We start from the raw sequence: 15967 nt of genomic DNA, 5'->3' as shown, positions 1-15967 counted from the left end.
TAGCATACTAGACTGGACGTTCGACACTAAATAAATATGTCAGTCCGACGATCAAAGCTAGCAGCGTAGTTGTGATTCATAAATAGTCATGTTGCGAGAGCACGTCATCCCCAGCCTCGCCTCGCACAACGCACTGTCCAGGGCATACAGGCATCGCCTACACCGCGTCTTCGCTCTCGTATGCGCTCAGCAAGTCGTTATAGCCCTCGTCGTCACCCTCGACCGCGGCGCTCTCCCGTTTCTGCTTCGTATCGCGCTCAGCAGAGACTTTCCGCCTGCCCTCGTTCGATAGCTTACGCGTGCGACCCTCGTTGGAGATCTTGCGGGTTCGGGCAGGTGCTTCTCCCTCCCCGCCTGAGATCTTGCGTGTGCGCCTGGACCGAGGAGACGGTGGCATGACCATCTGCGCGTCGAAGGTGTTCGCACGCGGGGTGGTCGCATTCTCCACCTCGTGATCATCCGCCGGCACGTCCAGAGTGTACGAGTGCGTAGGTAGAGCGGGCACGGGCTCCGGCGTACTTCGCGAGTTGCGCAGCGACTGCAGGCGCGGTGGGAAGCGTTTCCTGCGGAGGTTTGGGTTCTTAGAAGCAGGTTCCGTCGCGGAGGAGTCGGAAGCTTCTGCATCGCGCGCAGCCCGTGAGATAGTCGCTGATCGACGTGCAAGCTTGCTCTCAGGAGCCGGACTCGCTAACGTTATGTCGTTGCTCTCAGGGAGCACGACGGAGCCTCGTTGCCGCTGAGACTCAGGCTGTTTGACACGCACGTCATCGAACAATGTGGTCGCCGCGTCAGGTGTACCGGGAGGTGGGGAAGCGATCGTGGTTGGCGAGTCTAGAGGCTCCACACGAGCCCAGCCGCCGTGCGCGTTGTCTTCGGGGGCCGAACTTTCGGTTGGGAGACGACGGTGGGTCTTGGGTGGCGACGGAGGACTGATTGAACTTCTCGATGGCGGCCGCCTGGACACTCGTGCCATTGGGGAAGGGGATTTGTTGCGGTTTATTGGCACCACCCTGCTGGTGCTCCCGGAGTCCGAGTCAAAGTCTGATTGAGTGCCCACCCTCTTTGGGCGGAAGGTTTCCGAAGGAGAAAGAGAAGAGATCGAAGACTGGGATGCACGGTGATCAATGGAACGCTTCGCGCGCACTGACTCCACCCATTTCGACTCCGCAGATGGCGAAATGGGGGACCGTGCGGGACTCGCAGGGCTGGAGGCTCCAGTCAAAAGAGATGACGAGTTCAGTAGCAGAGGTCGAGGGCCAGAGCTTGAGCGGGAAGCAGCCTTGTCAGAGGGGAGTTTGAACGACGAAGATAGCGATCCACGGAGGCTTTGGCTCCCCATAGAGCCAGAATCGGACACAGGCGATGGTTCATTGCTCCGACTAATGGGCGAGGCTACGAATATGCTATCTCTGACCGGACGGAAGACAGCTGGTCGGGGAGGGGGCGAGTAATTGTCCGGCCGAGCGTTGAGGGGCAACGATCCCCTCTTGTCATCGGGAGGTTTAGGTGACGAGCGGGTCAGGGCAGTCAAGGAGATGCTGCGAGCGTGATCCACGATGGAAGAAAGGGAGGGCGCAGACTGAGACGCAGCGGGTGGCGGTAGAGGGCTAGGCAGAGGGGCTGGGGCTTCGGTCCGAGGCTTCGACCAGGCGTCGAGGGCTTTCACCCTCCAATTCGTGCTCACTTTAGCGAAAGTCGCCGCAGCGTCCGAATCCTTGAGCTTCTCGGCGTAGCCCCAGAACATGTTCTTCCCACGAGCAGCGGCATCGACGACTGTCTGTTTCGGAGGGACAGGGGGAGCTGATAGAGAAGGCACCAAACCCGGTGATGGCAGAGGTGAAGAGGTTGGGCTGGGTGAATGGGAGGGAACATCCACTGCGCTTTGATTGGTGATGCCGCGCCACACGGTATTCGCTAGACGTGCAGATAATGTGCTAGACTGGGGTTGAGGCGTCGGATTCTCATCATACTCTTCGTCTGTCTCCTCTTCACTCTCATCCTCCTCCTCAGGATGAGACTCCAAGCTGGACGACATGCTCTTCCAGACCGTGTCTCGGAGGCGGGCTCCAAGTCCGACAGCGCCGTTGGACGTGGGGCTGACAGTGGCTGCTCGTTGTGAAGCGAGATCGTAAGCTGTCTGCAACACCTTCTCGATGCCGCCCACAGCATCAAGAGGGTATTTCTGGAGGAACGCCATGCCCTCAATGAACGCCTCCTCGAGCTCTCTCTCGCCAAAGGCCGTGGATGGGATAGCAGTGACCTCGTCCGACCAGAGATACTGTTGCTTACGATGTCCCCTACCCAGTCTACAGCCCGGGGCATGGGTTACTGGGACAATCACGAAGGAACAAATGAACTCACTGCAGTAGGGTGCCTCGTGCTGACACTAACATGCTAGTGCATACATCTACAAGGTACTCCAGCTTTGGGTTCTCATCCCGCTGCCGCATGGGACGGGAGAACAGGGCATCCCAAACCATCAGCACAGCAGGCAGCGGTAACGTGTGGGTGAGCAGTGGGATCAGCCAACGGCTGAGAAAATGATCAGCGACAGTGACGTTAGACAGGGTGAAGCACATACAAGGAGTAGTGAGGGAGTCCGGGATCAAGCCCCTTGGTAGCCTGTACGTAAAAATGTAAGACAATGTCTTTGTGAGAGCACAAAGGCTACACACCAGATCGTCCGCAAGCTCGTCATCAGCCCATCGCAAACGGTCGCTCAACTTCTGAACCCAGACAGTGCCATTCTGCTCGTCCTCCAGCTCTGAGAACTCTCCGACCATGGACTCGAACACCCAGAACGTATCCGCCTCGACATGAGGGACATCCTCAGGATCCACTTCTTCCACAAACGCAGCATAGATGGGGACCAGCAGAGAGCCGATCTGCGGAGAGCGGTTCGCCGGGTTGAGACACGAATGGATGTACAGCAACCGAAGGAGAGCAGACGAGTGCTTGTTGTTAGCGCTGAAGGACGTGTACTGCCTCGACGGGAGGAGGGTCGTCGAAACGCCAGAGTGCTCTGAGTCCGGCACAGACAGCGTATCGTCGACCGCGTGTTCCTGCGCCTCCGTCTTGGTCGGTGAAGGCTCTTCCAGTCGAACCTCCGGAGTCGCGTCGAGCCGGATTTCGGGAGTAGTGTCTAGGCGGATTTCGGGGGTGCCATTGGAGGACGGTTCTGTCGAATCCTCCGCCTCCTTCGCGCGAATGACGCGCAGGCGAGCGTCCAAGTGGCCTGCGCAGGCGATTTTGATATCTTCTAGCGCATCCTCGTCTAGGGGGCATTGCGGACAAGGCTCAGACTCTTCTTCCAGGGTAGCCAGCAAGCTAGGCGGAACCATGGAAAGTTCGTTGAAGACATCCAGTATGGCTTGATCAGTGGACGAGAGCGGATCTATTGGGTCCGGCAAGGATGATAGCGGCTCAAGCAATCTCCGGACAAGATCCTAGCCTACACTGAGCATCTGAATTACACATGACGCGTCCTTGGACTTACGTAGTAGTTGTCCCTCTGCGTACGAGACTCCTTCCGCCATGCAGCCTTGTCCACAGGCAGTGTACCAAGAAGCAGCCTGCCCCGTGTTCAACATAGAAGGAGCCACAATCAAACATGAAGCCACTCACCGCCAAACCCGGGGACGCAACCAAGGTGGGTGTGACGGAAGGCCTGTGCTTCTCTCAATATCGCCCATCTAGGAGCTTCTCCACATACTCGTGTGCTCACCATGAGCGCATAGTCGACGGAGATTGGCAAGGTCCACCTCGTTGACAATCTCCGGGTCCACGATGGGGGACAGAGCATTCACCCTGCACGGCTCGGGCTCAGTACGCGTCCATTCATACTCCCATGACGCAAGCATGCTCTTACTTCTGTTCCGGAGATAGGTCGGGAAGCCATTGAACGTTGTATGTGCGCGCTATCCCATATAGGTACGCGTCCAGCCTCGCCGCGGTCGGTGGAGGAGCATTGACCGCTCGGAGCACCTACGCCTTCTTAGGAACTTCCTGAAGACACAGGAAGGGAATACTCACTCTCGACGACACGTGGTTATCCTGGTTCGTAATTGCGGAACGAGTGAAGTCAGGTCCCAGCGCCTGCATAAGGAATTCCCGGACATTATGGAGGTCTATGAGAGCATTACTTGACATCAGCCCATCGGGGCACGGCACACGGAACGAAAAAACTGTGGACGGCGCGCACCTTTCGACTCAATCTGCAGGCCAGCATAAATGATACTTGAAGCAGCCTCTGTCATGATAGGACTCGGCGTGTCACTGAGGCAGGGGTAGAGGCAGTGTGAGCAGGGAAGACGCGTCGGCACAAGCCCTATCATGCGCACCTCCGCTCCAGCTCGTTCAGGTGTCCCAGAATGACGCCAACGTGCATCTCCAGAGTCTGTAGCAGATCGCTCTTGACGTCCTCCTTCATCAGCTTTTGTGCCTTCGCCCGTGCCAGTGCAATGTTCCCCTGTTGTAGGAGGGTCGCGACATCTCTTTGTGTGATCTGCGCTTGGGAGTCCATCCGGTCTTGCAGCTGCCCCAACCGCTGGGCCGTAAGCCGTAGCTGGGCCTGATACGTCGTTTGACCTGAACATTCCGCATCGTTAAGCCTATACGGAACCAACACACCTTCGCTCGTCCCGTGTCCCACTGAACGGCCATAATCTCGAGCGCCTGTCGCAGTCTATGGTGGATTCGTCAAACGGTAGTGTCAAAGATGGCCAAGATCGCCAGACAGGGAGTTCGTGGGTCGCAATGGAGCCAAGCAAGCAGTATCAAGACATGAAACCGGCCTCTGACGAGTAGGTGCGAGGCCACGGCCGAGGTTCGGGAGTGAAAGAGTTTACGGGGAAGTGCGCGCACGTGGCCAGATTAATATTAAAACTGCACAATATTCTAGGCCGCGTGCCGCCCACAGCCAGCGGCGACAGTGACCGCCACCTGCTATGTGCACACTGACATCCTGACAGCGCGTCAAAATAGGTAACCTGACTGGTGTGCTCATCGTAGAGACGTATATGTTCATAGGATGTCAGTATCGATACAGCTTAAGCTACACATGCATATAATACATTAATACGCCCAAGGCGCAGGCTTGGAGAGTCTTCCTGAAGACCTCGGAGAAGAGTCATCGCCGGTTTCATCAGCAGGCTGGGAGGGTGGCAGTGCCATTGCTATTAAGCGGGCATGGGAAGATGATCGTGAGTGTCCATGGGATGTCGAGGGAGATGGCTGATGGGACGGTGGACGTGCCGAAAGCGGCTGCGATGGCTGGCGGACAGATGTCTGTACAATTAGTGATGGGCGTGAGATGTGCGAGGTCCGAGGCGATGGCTGTGATGAAGAGTATGCAGACGGGATCGACAGCGGTTGTGACCACCGTGTCGACACGACCCGAGACGAATGCGAAGCCGCTGACGTATTAGACGACCGCGGATTTGACAGATATGATGGCGTTGGAGTGGAAGGTATGCGCTGTTGGTGAGGTCGATATATCGGCTGATTGGGCTGAGGTGGGGGATGGGAATGGGCCGGCGGCTGCGCACCAGGCGGGAGCGGAAGTGGATGTGGGGGCCGCTGCAGTGGCGGAGGAGGCGGCTTGCGCGACGCCGGCAGCACGTTGCTGGCGTTGGAGGACAGCTGCATCTCCGGACCCAATGAAGGGCGTCGAGAGGAAGGTAACATCATTGGCAGCTCTGACAAGCGCTTCTCAGACAGCTCCTCGTCGGGTTTCTTTCGATCGTTATGCCACATGCGATATGTTACGGCCAGGAATGCCGCGTACCATATCACTGCACAGGATTGTTTGAGTGGATGGATGGATGATCAAAATTCGAAAACGCACGTAGAAACGGCACGACCCAGGCACAGGCCACTATCGCGATATTGACACTGCGACAATCTCTACGTTGTGATGCTGGAAAGACTATATGTCAAACACGTCACACGAGCGAAGAGCCTGAACGCTGACCATCTGCGGGGCATTGAAAAGTCGCGTTCCAAATGGTGAACAGCAGTGCAGTTCCTGCTGCGTGTCAGCAACAGGGCTATACGGAGAAGTCTGCATGCAGACAGGTAACACTCACCGATGTGTATCATTAGGAGAAAGAGCAGTCTAGCCGCGTCCAGCCACGCTCTGAACTGGAAGATAGACCTGTACGCAAAGTAAGTAGATTATTGAAGTACCGTACCTCTCGTACTCACAAGACTGGTAGCATGATCGCCGTGATAGCGTTTATGAATATGAGTATGGCCACGAGGTTCCCTGGCGGCACAACGGGTGCACCTTCGTCAGCTCGCGCCCAAGACCGACGAACAACCTTGCTCACTCTGGGCCGCATCGGAACGGTCATAGAGCACGAATATCTCCACAGACAAGAGCACGACCCATAGCACGCTGACAAACGTGGTCAAAGCTAGCCACGACGGTCAATCCAACCACCCGGCTCATCGAGATGCGAACGAGACTCACCGAACACCCCCGTTCTCACTCTGCGGAATCCTGGAGATAGCTCCATGCGTCATAAGGTATTGCAGAGGCCTGCTGGTCGTGAAAAGTCTTGAAGGAAACGAGAGGACAGCGTTACGAGCCGACTAGGGCGGTTAGCCGTGGACTGAAGAATAGAACGCGGCCAGGCGGGAAACTAGAACCAAAGCGCGAGGCGGCCACAGACCAACCTCGGACAGACCGTCAAACAGGAGAGCTCTCAGAGCCAGGGGGCGCGGCGGAGGAAGGAAACCGCAACAGAGACACCGAGCTGAACAAGGTCTCGAGGAGAGATCGAGAGAACGTGCCAACCCCACGGTGGGGCCTCCTATTATCGCGCGCGTTTTCCACGGTGGAGCACACCAAGGCGGGCACTCAGCTTATTCTTCTGCGCACAAAGGGAGCCATTCGCCAAGCGCACGTCTATTGAGAGAACAAGGCGTGGCGTCACACGCGGCGCGTCCCACAAACACGCCAAGAGCGCCTGTCACATCCAACCTTCCTATTGTGCTCACGTGCTGGTGGGGTCCAGAGCCAAAACCCTAACCTCTCTGTGCAGTCACGGTGTGACGGCCCTGCTCCAGGCCCACGAAGTTCGTAGGAAGGAACGGTGCGTGGTGCGAAGGGGGGTTAAGTGAGGCGTTTGCGCCCGCAGCCTCGCCGTGTTCGTGCACAGTGGATCGAGGTCGTTTGTGGCGCAGAAAACGGTGATGGCGACACGGATCGGAGGCTCGAGCTAGTAGCAGATGACCGTGACACCCCGCTCGCAAGCTGTCATTGGCTGGCTGGCTGCTCGACGCTGAGTGGCCAGTCGCTTGCGTCGGAACGCCAATCCGCCAACGAAGACCGAGCAGAAACGACTCATCACCGATTATTTTCAATAGACTATCATATTGTACGATAAATGACTCTGTATGGAATGTATGTACTTAATGATACAGTATAACATGCGGAAACGCGAATGTAGAGGCAAATGGGGACGTCGATGCGGATATGAAGATAACAACAGAGCTTGAATGGAAGATACGTACGGACCACGACGGCGATAGGGCTGCAGCAGTAGTGATATGAGCAGTCGTACATGATAAGTTAGCTATATAAGGGCGTTCGGTCTGCTGACCGGGCGACCGGGCACGCACGAGGCTCGTGTGCCCCAGAGATTGCGCGGCGCGACATGGAAATGCCGCGCGAAAACACGATGACGTCGCAGGAAGGTCGACTCAGTGGTGCACCGCACAATGAGCCCGCGATCCGGTCTGACCGCTGCTTCGACATATCCATAGCTCGGCGGGTTTCCAGATGTCTCACCCGCTGAGTTATAATAGCGGCCGACCGTGTGTCCCAGAGGAAGGGTCTACCCAAGAGAGGCTGCAGCCTGCTCCAAGCCACCTGAAGGATATCCACGCTGGACGCTCCGTGGACTCTAGCTTGGACTAGGTGGCGGCGGGCGAGAGAATGTAGCCGCACTCCGTCCGACAGGGGGCGACACCGTCGCCACAGGCTGCCGACTTGGCTCACTCTGGGAGGCCGGAGAGCCGGCGAGAACGGCAGTCGCGAATGCCTGCACCTCGTGGGAGCTATCCTGTGCCAGATCTCGCGCAAACGCGACAGTCTTAGCAGCGACGTCGCTATCGCCGCCGCCGAGCTTGTCTGGAAACGGAAGACCAATCAGTATCGTCAAGCGTCGATCAGATCGGACGACGAATGACGAAACTTAGCTAGCTGGATATGAACGCTGATGTGCTCACCGGAAATCAGACCCAGCAGCCGTGCCACGCGTATGCGGACGTCGACAATCGGATCCCGAACGAGTGCTGAGAGCGTCTCCCAGAACGTCTCCCCCCGGACGGTGACGTCCCCATGGTCGGACACCACCATCTCCTGCACGCACGTCACATACGTCATACGCCGGCGGAACGAGTCTGAGCCGGCGAATGCTCTAATGTCGGCGACCAGCGCTTCGACTAGGGTCGGGGAGTGCTTCCACGCCCTCAGGAAGACAGGCAGCTGCAGAAAATTTCACGTTAGGCGCAAGACGCAGCGGTCAGCCCCGACGACCCTGAGCACTCACCACAGACACGGCGGCCTCTCTGACGGCCGCAACACGGTCATCCAGCGCTTTGACCAGCATCGTCTGCAGCACGCCGCTATCCACGCCTTCCACCTCCACCACCCCATCCAGCGCCTTCACCGCCCTCTCCCGTTCCCGCCACGAGGACAGCTTACCCGAGGAGAACGCCTCCTCGAGGCCCCGCACGACTTCCACACGCTGCGGGTGTGCGAGAGCGCGTACGAACGCGGGAAGCGCTTCGACGATCTTCGTACGCACCTCGCCTTCCGCCGCGTGCAGACTCGACCAGAAGACGCTCATGAGGTCGGCCGCTGCGTGCTCCTCGCCGATGATCTTGGCGATCTCCCCGAGGGACGCGGCGAGGGTTTTCCGGATTTTCAACGACGGATCCTTGGCGAGCGACAGGTACAGCGAGCGCAGCTCCGGCCACCGGCGCTGGCCAAGCGTCAGGGCAACCGCGGGATAATTGAATGCGCAAATCAGAGGCCGCTGCGGATCGTCGTAAATATCAGGGCCGCCACCTGCGTCAGTGCCGTAGTCGCTCCAAGCCGAGCTCGTCGCGGACGTCGAGGTGGCTGAGCGGAGTGGCGTCGCTTGTACCTCCCGGGGCGTGACGTCTCTTTCGACGTCGGGTAGTGGTACGCTACCTGACGGATCGTCCGTTGTTCGCACCCCAAGGAAAAGGTTGAGCAACGCTTCCGGAGGACCGTCCTCGTCGTCCGCGAACGTGTATATCACTTCGCCGAGAGCCTCCAAGACAGCTGACCTCACGGTCGCCTCTTCATCTTGCGACAGCGGAACTATAACCTCCAACGCAAGTGTTCGGCGGCGCTCCGGAGTCAACCGCGAGAGGATGGCCGGCAGCGCAAACAACACGGAATGGCGGACGTGCCACGTCGCGTCGTGGCAGAGAGACTCGAATAACGGAAGCTATGGACCCCAACCATAATCAGTCCCATGATCGTCCCGAACGGCAGCGTCTCTCTCTCAGGTGGTTTATTTGACTCACCAATGACGACGTCACGACCTCGACCGGCACGACCTTCGCAAGCGCACCGACCGCGAAGCTCGCCTCCCGACGGACCCAATACACCGAATCTCGTCCGACCCGTTCGACCTCGGCTACGAACGCCCTCTTCGTGTCTTCCCCAATCGAACCTGCCCAGTGCCGTCTTCTCAGAATTTCTGCCAAAATAAAGATAAACAGCCGAAAACCGCTCGCTTACCGCTCGCCGTCACTGCCGCCATCAAACTCATGCTAGACAGTCGCCCGACCGCCGCCTCCTCGCTGAGATCAGCCCCTTCGTCCATATGCTGCTGCTCCTCCAACGCGGCCAATTCTCTTGCTGCGGACCCCGGGCTGAGCCATCCAGAGCTCAAAATCTGCTGTCGCGGGGGTGACTCGCGCAACGGGCTGGCGCTCGGCGCCTGCACCATTAACGTCGGTATACTAGAGAGCGGCATTGTCGACTCCGCCGAGACCGGCACTGGACTAGCAACGGGCGGAGGAGGCGGCACCTCGAACGGAGGTGTGGTCGGGAGCGCAGCAGGCCGGGGCAATGCACCGGGCGTCGTCCAATGCGCTTCTTGCGTCATCGCAAACGGCATCTTTGGGCCGGAAGGCGTGGAGGCGAGTTCGTCCCCGCCGGAGCCGTCGTCCGATGCAGACAACATGCTCGTCAATCCGAGGCTGAAGCGATCCGGTTCGCTCGGCTCAACAGTGTCGGAATAGTCTCCTGATGAGGACGAAGTAGATGACGTCAGTGACGGCGTGGACGCTGATGAGTGGCCGGGAGATTCCTCCATCGGAGATGTCGACAAGACGGGCGGTGATGGCGAAGGCGCAGGTGAGAGCGTGGTGGTGCCGACTGCAGTCGTGTCGACGGTGGACACAAGCGGGGAAGGAGCTGGCAGCGCGGACGACCCCGCAAAAGACATTCCAAGAGCAGGAGCGGGGGGGAAGTAGGACTCGGGCTCGGAGGTGAGCGCGATAGCCTGTGGTGTCGGGACGGCTGTGGACGCGTCCCACTCGGATGGCGTGTCGGGAAAGTCTTCTTGTTCATGGTCGTTCCGATGGTCATCCATGTCTAGGCGTCCCATGCCAATGACTACTTGGTAGACAAGCTCTCGTTCGAACAGCCGTCGCTCGTTCTCTTGGAAGAGCCCGAGGTCTAAGGACTCTGCACTGTCCTGATAGGATGCCTGAGACAACGCTGGGCTCACGGGACGGGACGGCTGCTGTGGATGCAGCGACTCGGCAGTCTCGCTTTCAGCTTCACTGGGCTGTTCACGCTCGTCGGCGCGCCGTAATCTTCGGAGGAGTTCCACGACGGCGTACCGAGCGGAACCACCGACTATGCCGTTCGGACTGAGGAGCAAAGTGCCCAAGATGGGCGTGAAAGCCTGTACAGGAACCACAGTCGGCGCATCGTAATCGTGCTCGTGCTCGTGCACGAGGATGCTGCCGTCCCCAGAGCTCGCGGGAACATCTTGAGCACCGGTATTCGACTCGGGACGCGGGGTTAGCAGATGCGGGAGAATCGAAATGCTCTCGTCCGCCGAGGGGGCAACAGAGGAGAGCGGGGTCGGAGCCGGAGGCGAGGGGGGAGCCGGGGGGTCGTCTTCGACCAGCCTGCAGTGTGTAATGAACCACCATATGATGGGAACGAGTTCGGCCGCTAGCGCTTCTTTAACGGCTTCATCTGTCCGCCACAATTGATCCCGACCCCAAATGTTGTTAGCGGGGCACAGATATTCCGTCGACCATAATGAGCGGTAACGGTGCAGTGGCGTGATTGGCCAGTACGAAAATTCAAGTCGTCAACAAACAACCATTGAGCGCCGATGAGACGTTTTGAGGGGAAGAGAACAAAGCGCATGTGAGCGTTCGCGGGAACAAGGCGGTCACCACAATTCGTACACGCACCTTCGTCCATCGCGAGACCGTTGAGCAGCGGAAGAACATACTCGACTGCTTCACCTGGGGTGATCTGCTCAATTATCTCTCGGCTGGGCATTTCGGCAGTTGCGGGCTCAGCACCCAGCAGGTACTGCGGAAGAGCATGGGCGATGAACACCCTGTGGAAGCTAGCTCGACTGCGCGAGAAGAGATAGATTTTCTCCAAGGCGCTGCAGCCCTCTGTGTCAAACTCGGTGAAGTCAATATTGGGATTCGGCTCCGACGCGGGCAAGTCCACTGTCGCGGCCGAAGCCGGGGGCTCTGCATTCGCTCTCGAAGGTCCAGGGTCGAGGGTAGCCGCGAGAGACGTCGCAAGAGGGTCGTGGACGAGCTGCGAGAGCAGCGGAGGCGAGGGCGTCGCCGTAGAAGCTGTCGGATTCGGAAGCGGGAGGGAGATACGTAAACCGACTTGGCCACCTTCTCCGGCGCTAGTGAAGCTGGTGAGTTGGATGTGCTCACCGGCGGCCCATCCCTTCCTGGACGTGTCCTCTACGTACCGCAGGGAAGGCGGGACCGGTGGAGGGGGCTGTGAAATTTCTGGGGACCGAGAACCGCCGGCGCGCGGGGCATGCGGTGGCTCATATGGGCCTGTCGAGCTGCGGGGAGAGACGGAGTCTAGAGGGTTGGAACGCTGCTCTGCGGGGGACGATCTAACGCGCAAGGGGGATAGGTTGGCGCGAGAAATAGGCGCGAAGGGGCCGAGGACGGGCTGAGGCGAGAGAATACCGATGCCGACTCCGTGGGGGGAGTATGCGCGCGTGTCCAGGGGCGGAGACGCGATGAGCGAAGACTTGGGGCTCGTCGGGGGAGATGGGTCCGGGTCTTCGTCCTCTGGATGCGATGGGGGTGTGGCCTCGGGAACATCGGGGGCAGGAGAGGAGGAGCGAGAGTCGTCGTCGGTGGGTTCGGGGGTGGGTTCGAACTGTGAGGACATGAACAGGGACGGAAATAAGATAGAAAGGAGGATTCCCATGAAACTAGCGGGAGCGAGTCAGCAACGAAAGGAGCGTGTGTGAGACGGAGGACGGGGGTGGGGAGGACGGAGCACGCACGACGAGGCACGGGGAACGGGGGAGAGAGAAGAGAGGACGGAGGCCTGGGAAGTGCCGGGACGGGGGTAGAAAAGTCAGGGCCGAGCACGAGGAAACGGGCGGCAGCCGGAGGAGGGAGGGAGGGAAGATATGACGCAAGAGGGCTGGGGAGAGAAGCAGGGCAAGCTGGGCGCAGCAGAGAAGTGAGCGGGAGGCAGCATATAGGACAGCAGTCGTCGCGGCGCGAGGCGTGTTGGGGGGGACTGGGCAGTCAGGCGGGTGCGGTGGAGAGGCAAGAGGTGGGCGGGCGTGGGGGGTCGGGTCGAGAGAGGGTGTGCAGGGGCATGCACAGCGCAAGAGGTGGAGTGGGCGAGGAGGCGGGGGCGTGGGCGACGGCGAGGGCGACGGCGAGGGCGACGGCGAGGGCGAGGGCGACGGCGACAACGAGGGCGACGGCGGGGTACGGCCAGAATTAGGCAGAGGACGGGCGGAGAGGAGGGGCAGGCGTTGGGCAAGCGAGTGGTGCTCTGTATGAAAATGATGCGGAACGATGCCTCTCGTCCGAGCCATCATGCCCATGATGTCACTCGTCCTTTCCGGCCTAGACTCGTCCCCAGGAACATAACGTCATTTCCCACGCTCCTTCTATTCTACAAATCTCGACTGCTAATCCGTTTCTCCCGGCCCCGTCCCTACACCCTACATCCCCTCCTGCCCGCTCACAACTGCCCTCGCACGGCCTTGTCCAGCGACTCCGCAAAGTACCGGATGTTGTGGCTGTTCAGCCCCGCCATCGAAATCCGTCCGTTTGCGGTCAGGTAGATGTGCGCCTTCTCCACCAGCGCCTGGCTCTGCGCAGGGCTAATCCCCGTGAAACTGCAACAAAAAACGAAAACAAGGTTCATGTCAGCGTGCCGCGCCGCTATCATGCCGCGCTCGCTTCTTGATTCGTCCAAAACGCTTTCCCTCCTCTGCATCAACGACCTCCTCCGGCAACGCCCACCCTTCCATAAGTCATCATCGACAGCCTGCCTCCTCCCGGAACACTTGATGCTCCAAGTCCGCCAGCACCAGATCGCGCCTTGCACGGCCGGCATGCGCCTCCGAGCCCCCATCTTCGCCGCGCACCGTGTGCAACACACACCTTGGCCTTCCCACTCAGGCCTGAGCTCACACACCATATAAGCCCGCTCGCCCTCTTCGCTTCCCACCACGTGAAGGGACCCATGCGGCCCGGCTCCGACAACGTGGCTCGCAAATCGCAGCTCACCGGCACGGCGCCGAGCACGACCTGCTCCTTAGATGCCACCCGGACACACAGGAGTCCACGACAGCTGCACAGGCACGCGCACACCACCCGCAGCCTATTCCATCATCGCAGGCACGTCGCCGCCCCGCATCCGGAGGCGAATCTCAGTCGTGACAGAAACGAATCGCGCACGTACCTGAACATCCCGATCTGGTTCACAATGTGATCCCAGTTCCCGGGCGTCTTCAGCTCCTCCGTCAGCAGCCGGTGCAGCTCCTTGCGCATGTCGATGATACGTCCTGCCATCGTCCTGATGTCGCGCTTCCACTCCTCAAATAGCTCGCTGTTGTTCAGGATGAGTGATACCTGTAATCAGGCGCCCATAGCCAATGTATCAGTGAAACACGAGGGAGACGGACAGGTTGTCGCTCGGAGTCGGAGAAAGAAGCTTACCAGGCGCGCCCCATGGGCAGGAGGGTTGCTGATCTCAGACCGAGCCAGCACCGACAGTTGGCTCTTGATCCGGACCGCGGCCTCTTTCGAAGGGGACACGACGTGCAGCGCTCCGACACGCTCACCATACAGACCGGCGTTCTTCGCGAAGCTCTGCGGGCGGCAACGCCGGTGCGCGACGTGAGCTTGCTTTGACGCGGTGCTGTATAAGCTTCGTGACACACCTGGCAGACCAGCAGCGGCACATTCCTCCTGACAAACTCCCTCACAGCCCAGGCGTCGTTGTCGAGGTCGCCGCTCGCAAAGCCTTGATACGCGCAGTCGAAGAAGGCAAAGTGGCCCTTCTCGAGCAACACGTCCGCAATCTGTCCCCATTGCTCCCGCGTCGGGTCAACACCGGTGGGGTTGTGAGCGCACGCATGGAGCAGAAAGACCGAGCGGGGCGCGGCATTCTTGAGCGTCTCGAGAAAGGGTCCGAACGCGAGGCCAATGGTTTGCGGGTCGTAGTAAGGGTATGTGGACACTGGGATGCCGGCCAAGGGGAAGATCTGGTGATGGTTCACTGCGACCCATCGCTACGTCAGCCATCCATCCAACAGGCAGACCGCAGCGGTGCACGGCCGTACGGCCGCGACGCGTAAGGCGGGGATTGCGCGGGGATACAGAAGACGACCTACCCCACGTTGGATCGCTCACGTAGACACGCTTGTCGTTCCAGCCGTAAAACCTGCTCAGGAAGAGCGCGCCCAGATGGTTCGCGCCAGTCCCAGAAATAGTCTGGACGCTAGTAACGCGCTCCTCGGCGATCACAGGCGAGTCGCTACCAAAGATGAGGCGCGCCGCAGCGGAGGTGAATTCGGGGAGACCGGTGATAGGCAGGTATTCGTGATCCAAGGCAGGATCCTTGACGAGGATATCCGTCGCCTGAATAGACACGGTCGGCGTAGGTTGATGAAGAGCGTCGGAGCAAGCAAAGGACCCACCTTCTTCACTACAGGCAGCACCCACGGCTTATCGTTGTCATCCCGGTAAGCACCAACTCCTAGGTTGACCTTGTTGGGGTAGGTATCCGCCTTGAACGCAGCAGTCAACTTGAATATACTACGCGGCTCGTTTCAGTGTACATTCGACGCAAGGAAGACGCGCTAGACGCGTACGCATCGGGGGGCGCGAGGGGGACCTCGGTCCATCGCTCTGTAGCGGGATGAGTGCATGACATTCCTCCGCCCACCGATTGGCGGATGGGCACGACGCGAACGGGAAAACGCACCAGCAGACACGGTTTCAGACATCTTCGATTGCAGGTGGTCCGCGACTTGTCTCAGTCTGGTCGCCATGGCGCGCGAGAGTGGTAGCAGTAAGCAAGAATGTATGGCTGATGCCCCGCGCCGTAGCGCCAGTCCTATAAATCCGTCGGGCTCACCTGTGCTTTCGACCGAGAGGCAGAGGAGCGGAGGGGGCGATCTCGAGTCAATGCCGGATGCACGTGAAATCCCGCTTGTTCCGAAACGTCCCTGAGCGTTGTCGGTCAGCTTTATCAGCCGTGCGGGGTATGGGGTATGTCTGGTATGTACCAACGAGTCCGAAGATGCAACAGATCTAGAGCTGTCCTGGAATCCGTTGCGACGAGACGCAAGAGTTTGGAGAAAATTCGGATGGGGTGCAGACCTGACTCTTATAGTCGGACCGGGCGGTGCGATTAGGCAATTCGACTTCC

At 59.3% G+C, this 15967-nt stretch overlaps 4 protein-coding genes across 4 annotated transcripts; all 4 read right to left on the bottom strand.

The window, feature by feature from the left end:
- Positions 1 to 157: 157 nt before the first annotated feature.
- Positions 158 to 4662, bottom strand: DICSQDRAFT_143372 (uncharacterized protein; the record flags this gene model as incomplete). The annotated part of the gene is made up of 12 exons (XM_007361214.1): positions 158 to 2306; positions 2362 to 2532; positions 2582 to 2622; positions 2676 to 3446; positions 3497 to 3572; positions 3625 to 3667; positions 3725 to 3807; positions 3869 to 3984; positions 4033 to 4127; positions 4202 to 4275; positions 4341 to 4570; positions 4630 to 4662. The coding sequence occupies 12 exons, from the start codon at positions 4660 to 4662 to the stop codon at positions 158 to 160; spliced, it is 3882 nt and encodes a 1293-aa protein (XP_007361276.1).
- A 760-nt stretch (positions 4663 to 5422) lies between these two features.
- Positions 5423 to 6838, bottom strand: DICSQDRAFT_177400 (uncharacterized protein; the record flags this gene model as incomplete). The annotated part of the gene is made up of 8 exons (XM_007361213.1): positions 6473 to 6838; positions 6330 to 6416; positions 6205 to 6265; positions 6087 to 6154; positions 5972 to 6025; positions 5846 to 5917; positions 5547 to 5792; positions 5423 to 5475 (listed from the first exon to the last, which is right to left on the bottom strand). Exons 1-8 carry the CDS (start codon positions 6516 to 6518, stop codon positions 5423 to 5425), a joined length of 687 nt encoding a protein of 228 aa, XP_007361275.1. The 5' UTR covers positions 6519 to 6838.
- Positions 6839 to 7418: 580 nt separating this feature from the next.
- Positions 7419 to 12425, bottom strand: DICSQDRAFT_78021 (ARM repeat-containing protein). Its single transcript, XM_007361212.1, has 6 exons — positions 11485 to 12425; positions 9785 to 11260; positions 9568 to 9716; positions 8559 to 9488; positions 8236 to 8494; positions 7419 to 8137 (listed from the first exon to the last, which is right to left on the bottom strand). The coding sequence occupies exons 1-6, from the start codon at positions 11573 to 11575 to the stop codon at positions 7911 to 7913; spliced, it is 3132 nt and encodes a 1043-aa protein (XP_007361274.1). The 5' UTR covers positions 11576 to 12425; the 3' UTR covers positions 7419 to 7910.
- A 144-nt stretch (positions 12426 to 12569) lies between these two features.
- DICSQDRAFT_177399 (aspartate aminotransferase) lies at positions 12570 to 15880 on the bottom strand. The gene is made up of 10 exons (XM_007361211.1): positions 15825 to 15880; positions 15674 to 15764; positions 15521 to 15576; positions 15408 to 15444; positions 15234 to 15351; positions 14928 to 15174; positions 14475 to 14812; positions 14251 to 14403; positions 13994 to 14163; positions 12570 to 13424 (listed from the first exon to the last, which is right to left on the bottom strand). Exons 3-10 carry the CDS (start codon positions 15540 to 15542, stop codon positions 13268 to 13270), a joined length of 1242 nt encoding a protein of 413 aa, XP_007361273.1. The 5' UTR covers positions 15543 to 15576; positions 15674 to 15764; positions 15825 to 15880; the 3' UTR covers positions 12570 to 13267.
- Between the last annotated feature and the right edge of the window lie 87 nt (positions 15881 to 15967).

The sequence above is a fragment of the Dichomitus squalens genome, assembly GCF_000275845.1.
Source record: "Dichomitus squalens LYAD-421 SS1 unplaced genomic scaffold DICSQscaffold_2, whole genome shotgun sequence".
NCBI classification, from domain to species: Eukaryota; Fungi; Basidiomycota; class Agaricomycetes; order Polyporales; family Polyporaceae; genus Dichomitus; species Dichomitus squalens.
Note: the sequence above shows the minus strand (reverse complement) of the source record. Positions and strands in the feature narration are given on the sequence as shown.

Excerpts from the sequence above, each read along its gene's own strand:
- DICSQDRAFT_78021 (XM_007361212.1), bottom strand. The coding sequence starts at position 11,575 with ATGCCCAGCCGAGAGATAATTGAGCAGATCACCCCAGGTGAAGCAGTC. Across the intron at positions 11,261-11,484 it reads CGGTCTCGCGATGGACGAAG|ATGAAGCCGTTAAAGAAGCG; the intron begins GTGCGTGTACGA and ends TGTGGCGGACAG. Across the intron at positions 9,489-9,567 it reads AGGTCGTGACGTCGTCATTG|CTTCCGTTATTCGAGTCTCT; the intron begins GTGAGTCAAATA and ends TGGGGTCCATAG.
- DICSQDRAFT_177399 (XM_007361211.1), bottom strand. The coding sequence starts at position 15,542 with ATGTCTGAAACCGTGTCTGCTG. Across the intron at positions 15,352-15,407 it reads CCCCTCGCGCCCCCCGATGC|TATATTCAAGTTGACTGCTG; the intron begins GTACGCGTCTAG and ends CGAGCCGCGTAG. Across the intron at positions 14,164-14,250 it reads CTGCCCATGGGGCGCGCCTG|GTATCACTCATCCTGAACAA; the intron begins GTAAGCTTCTTT and ends GCCTGATTACAG.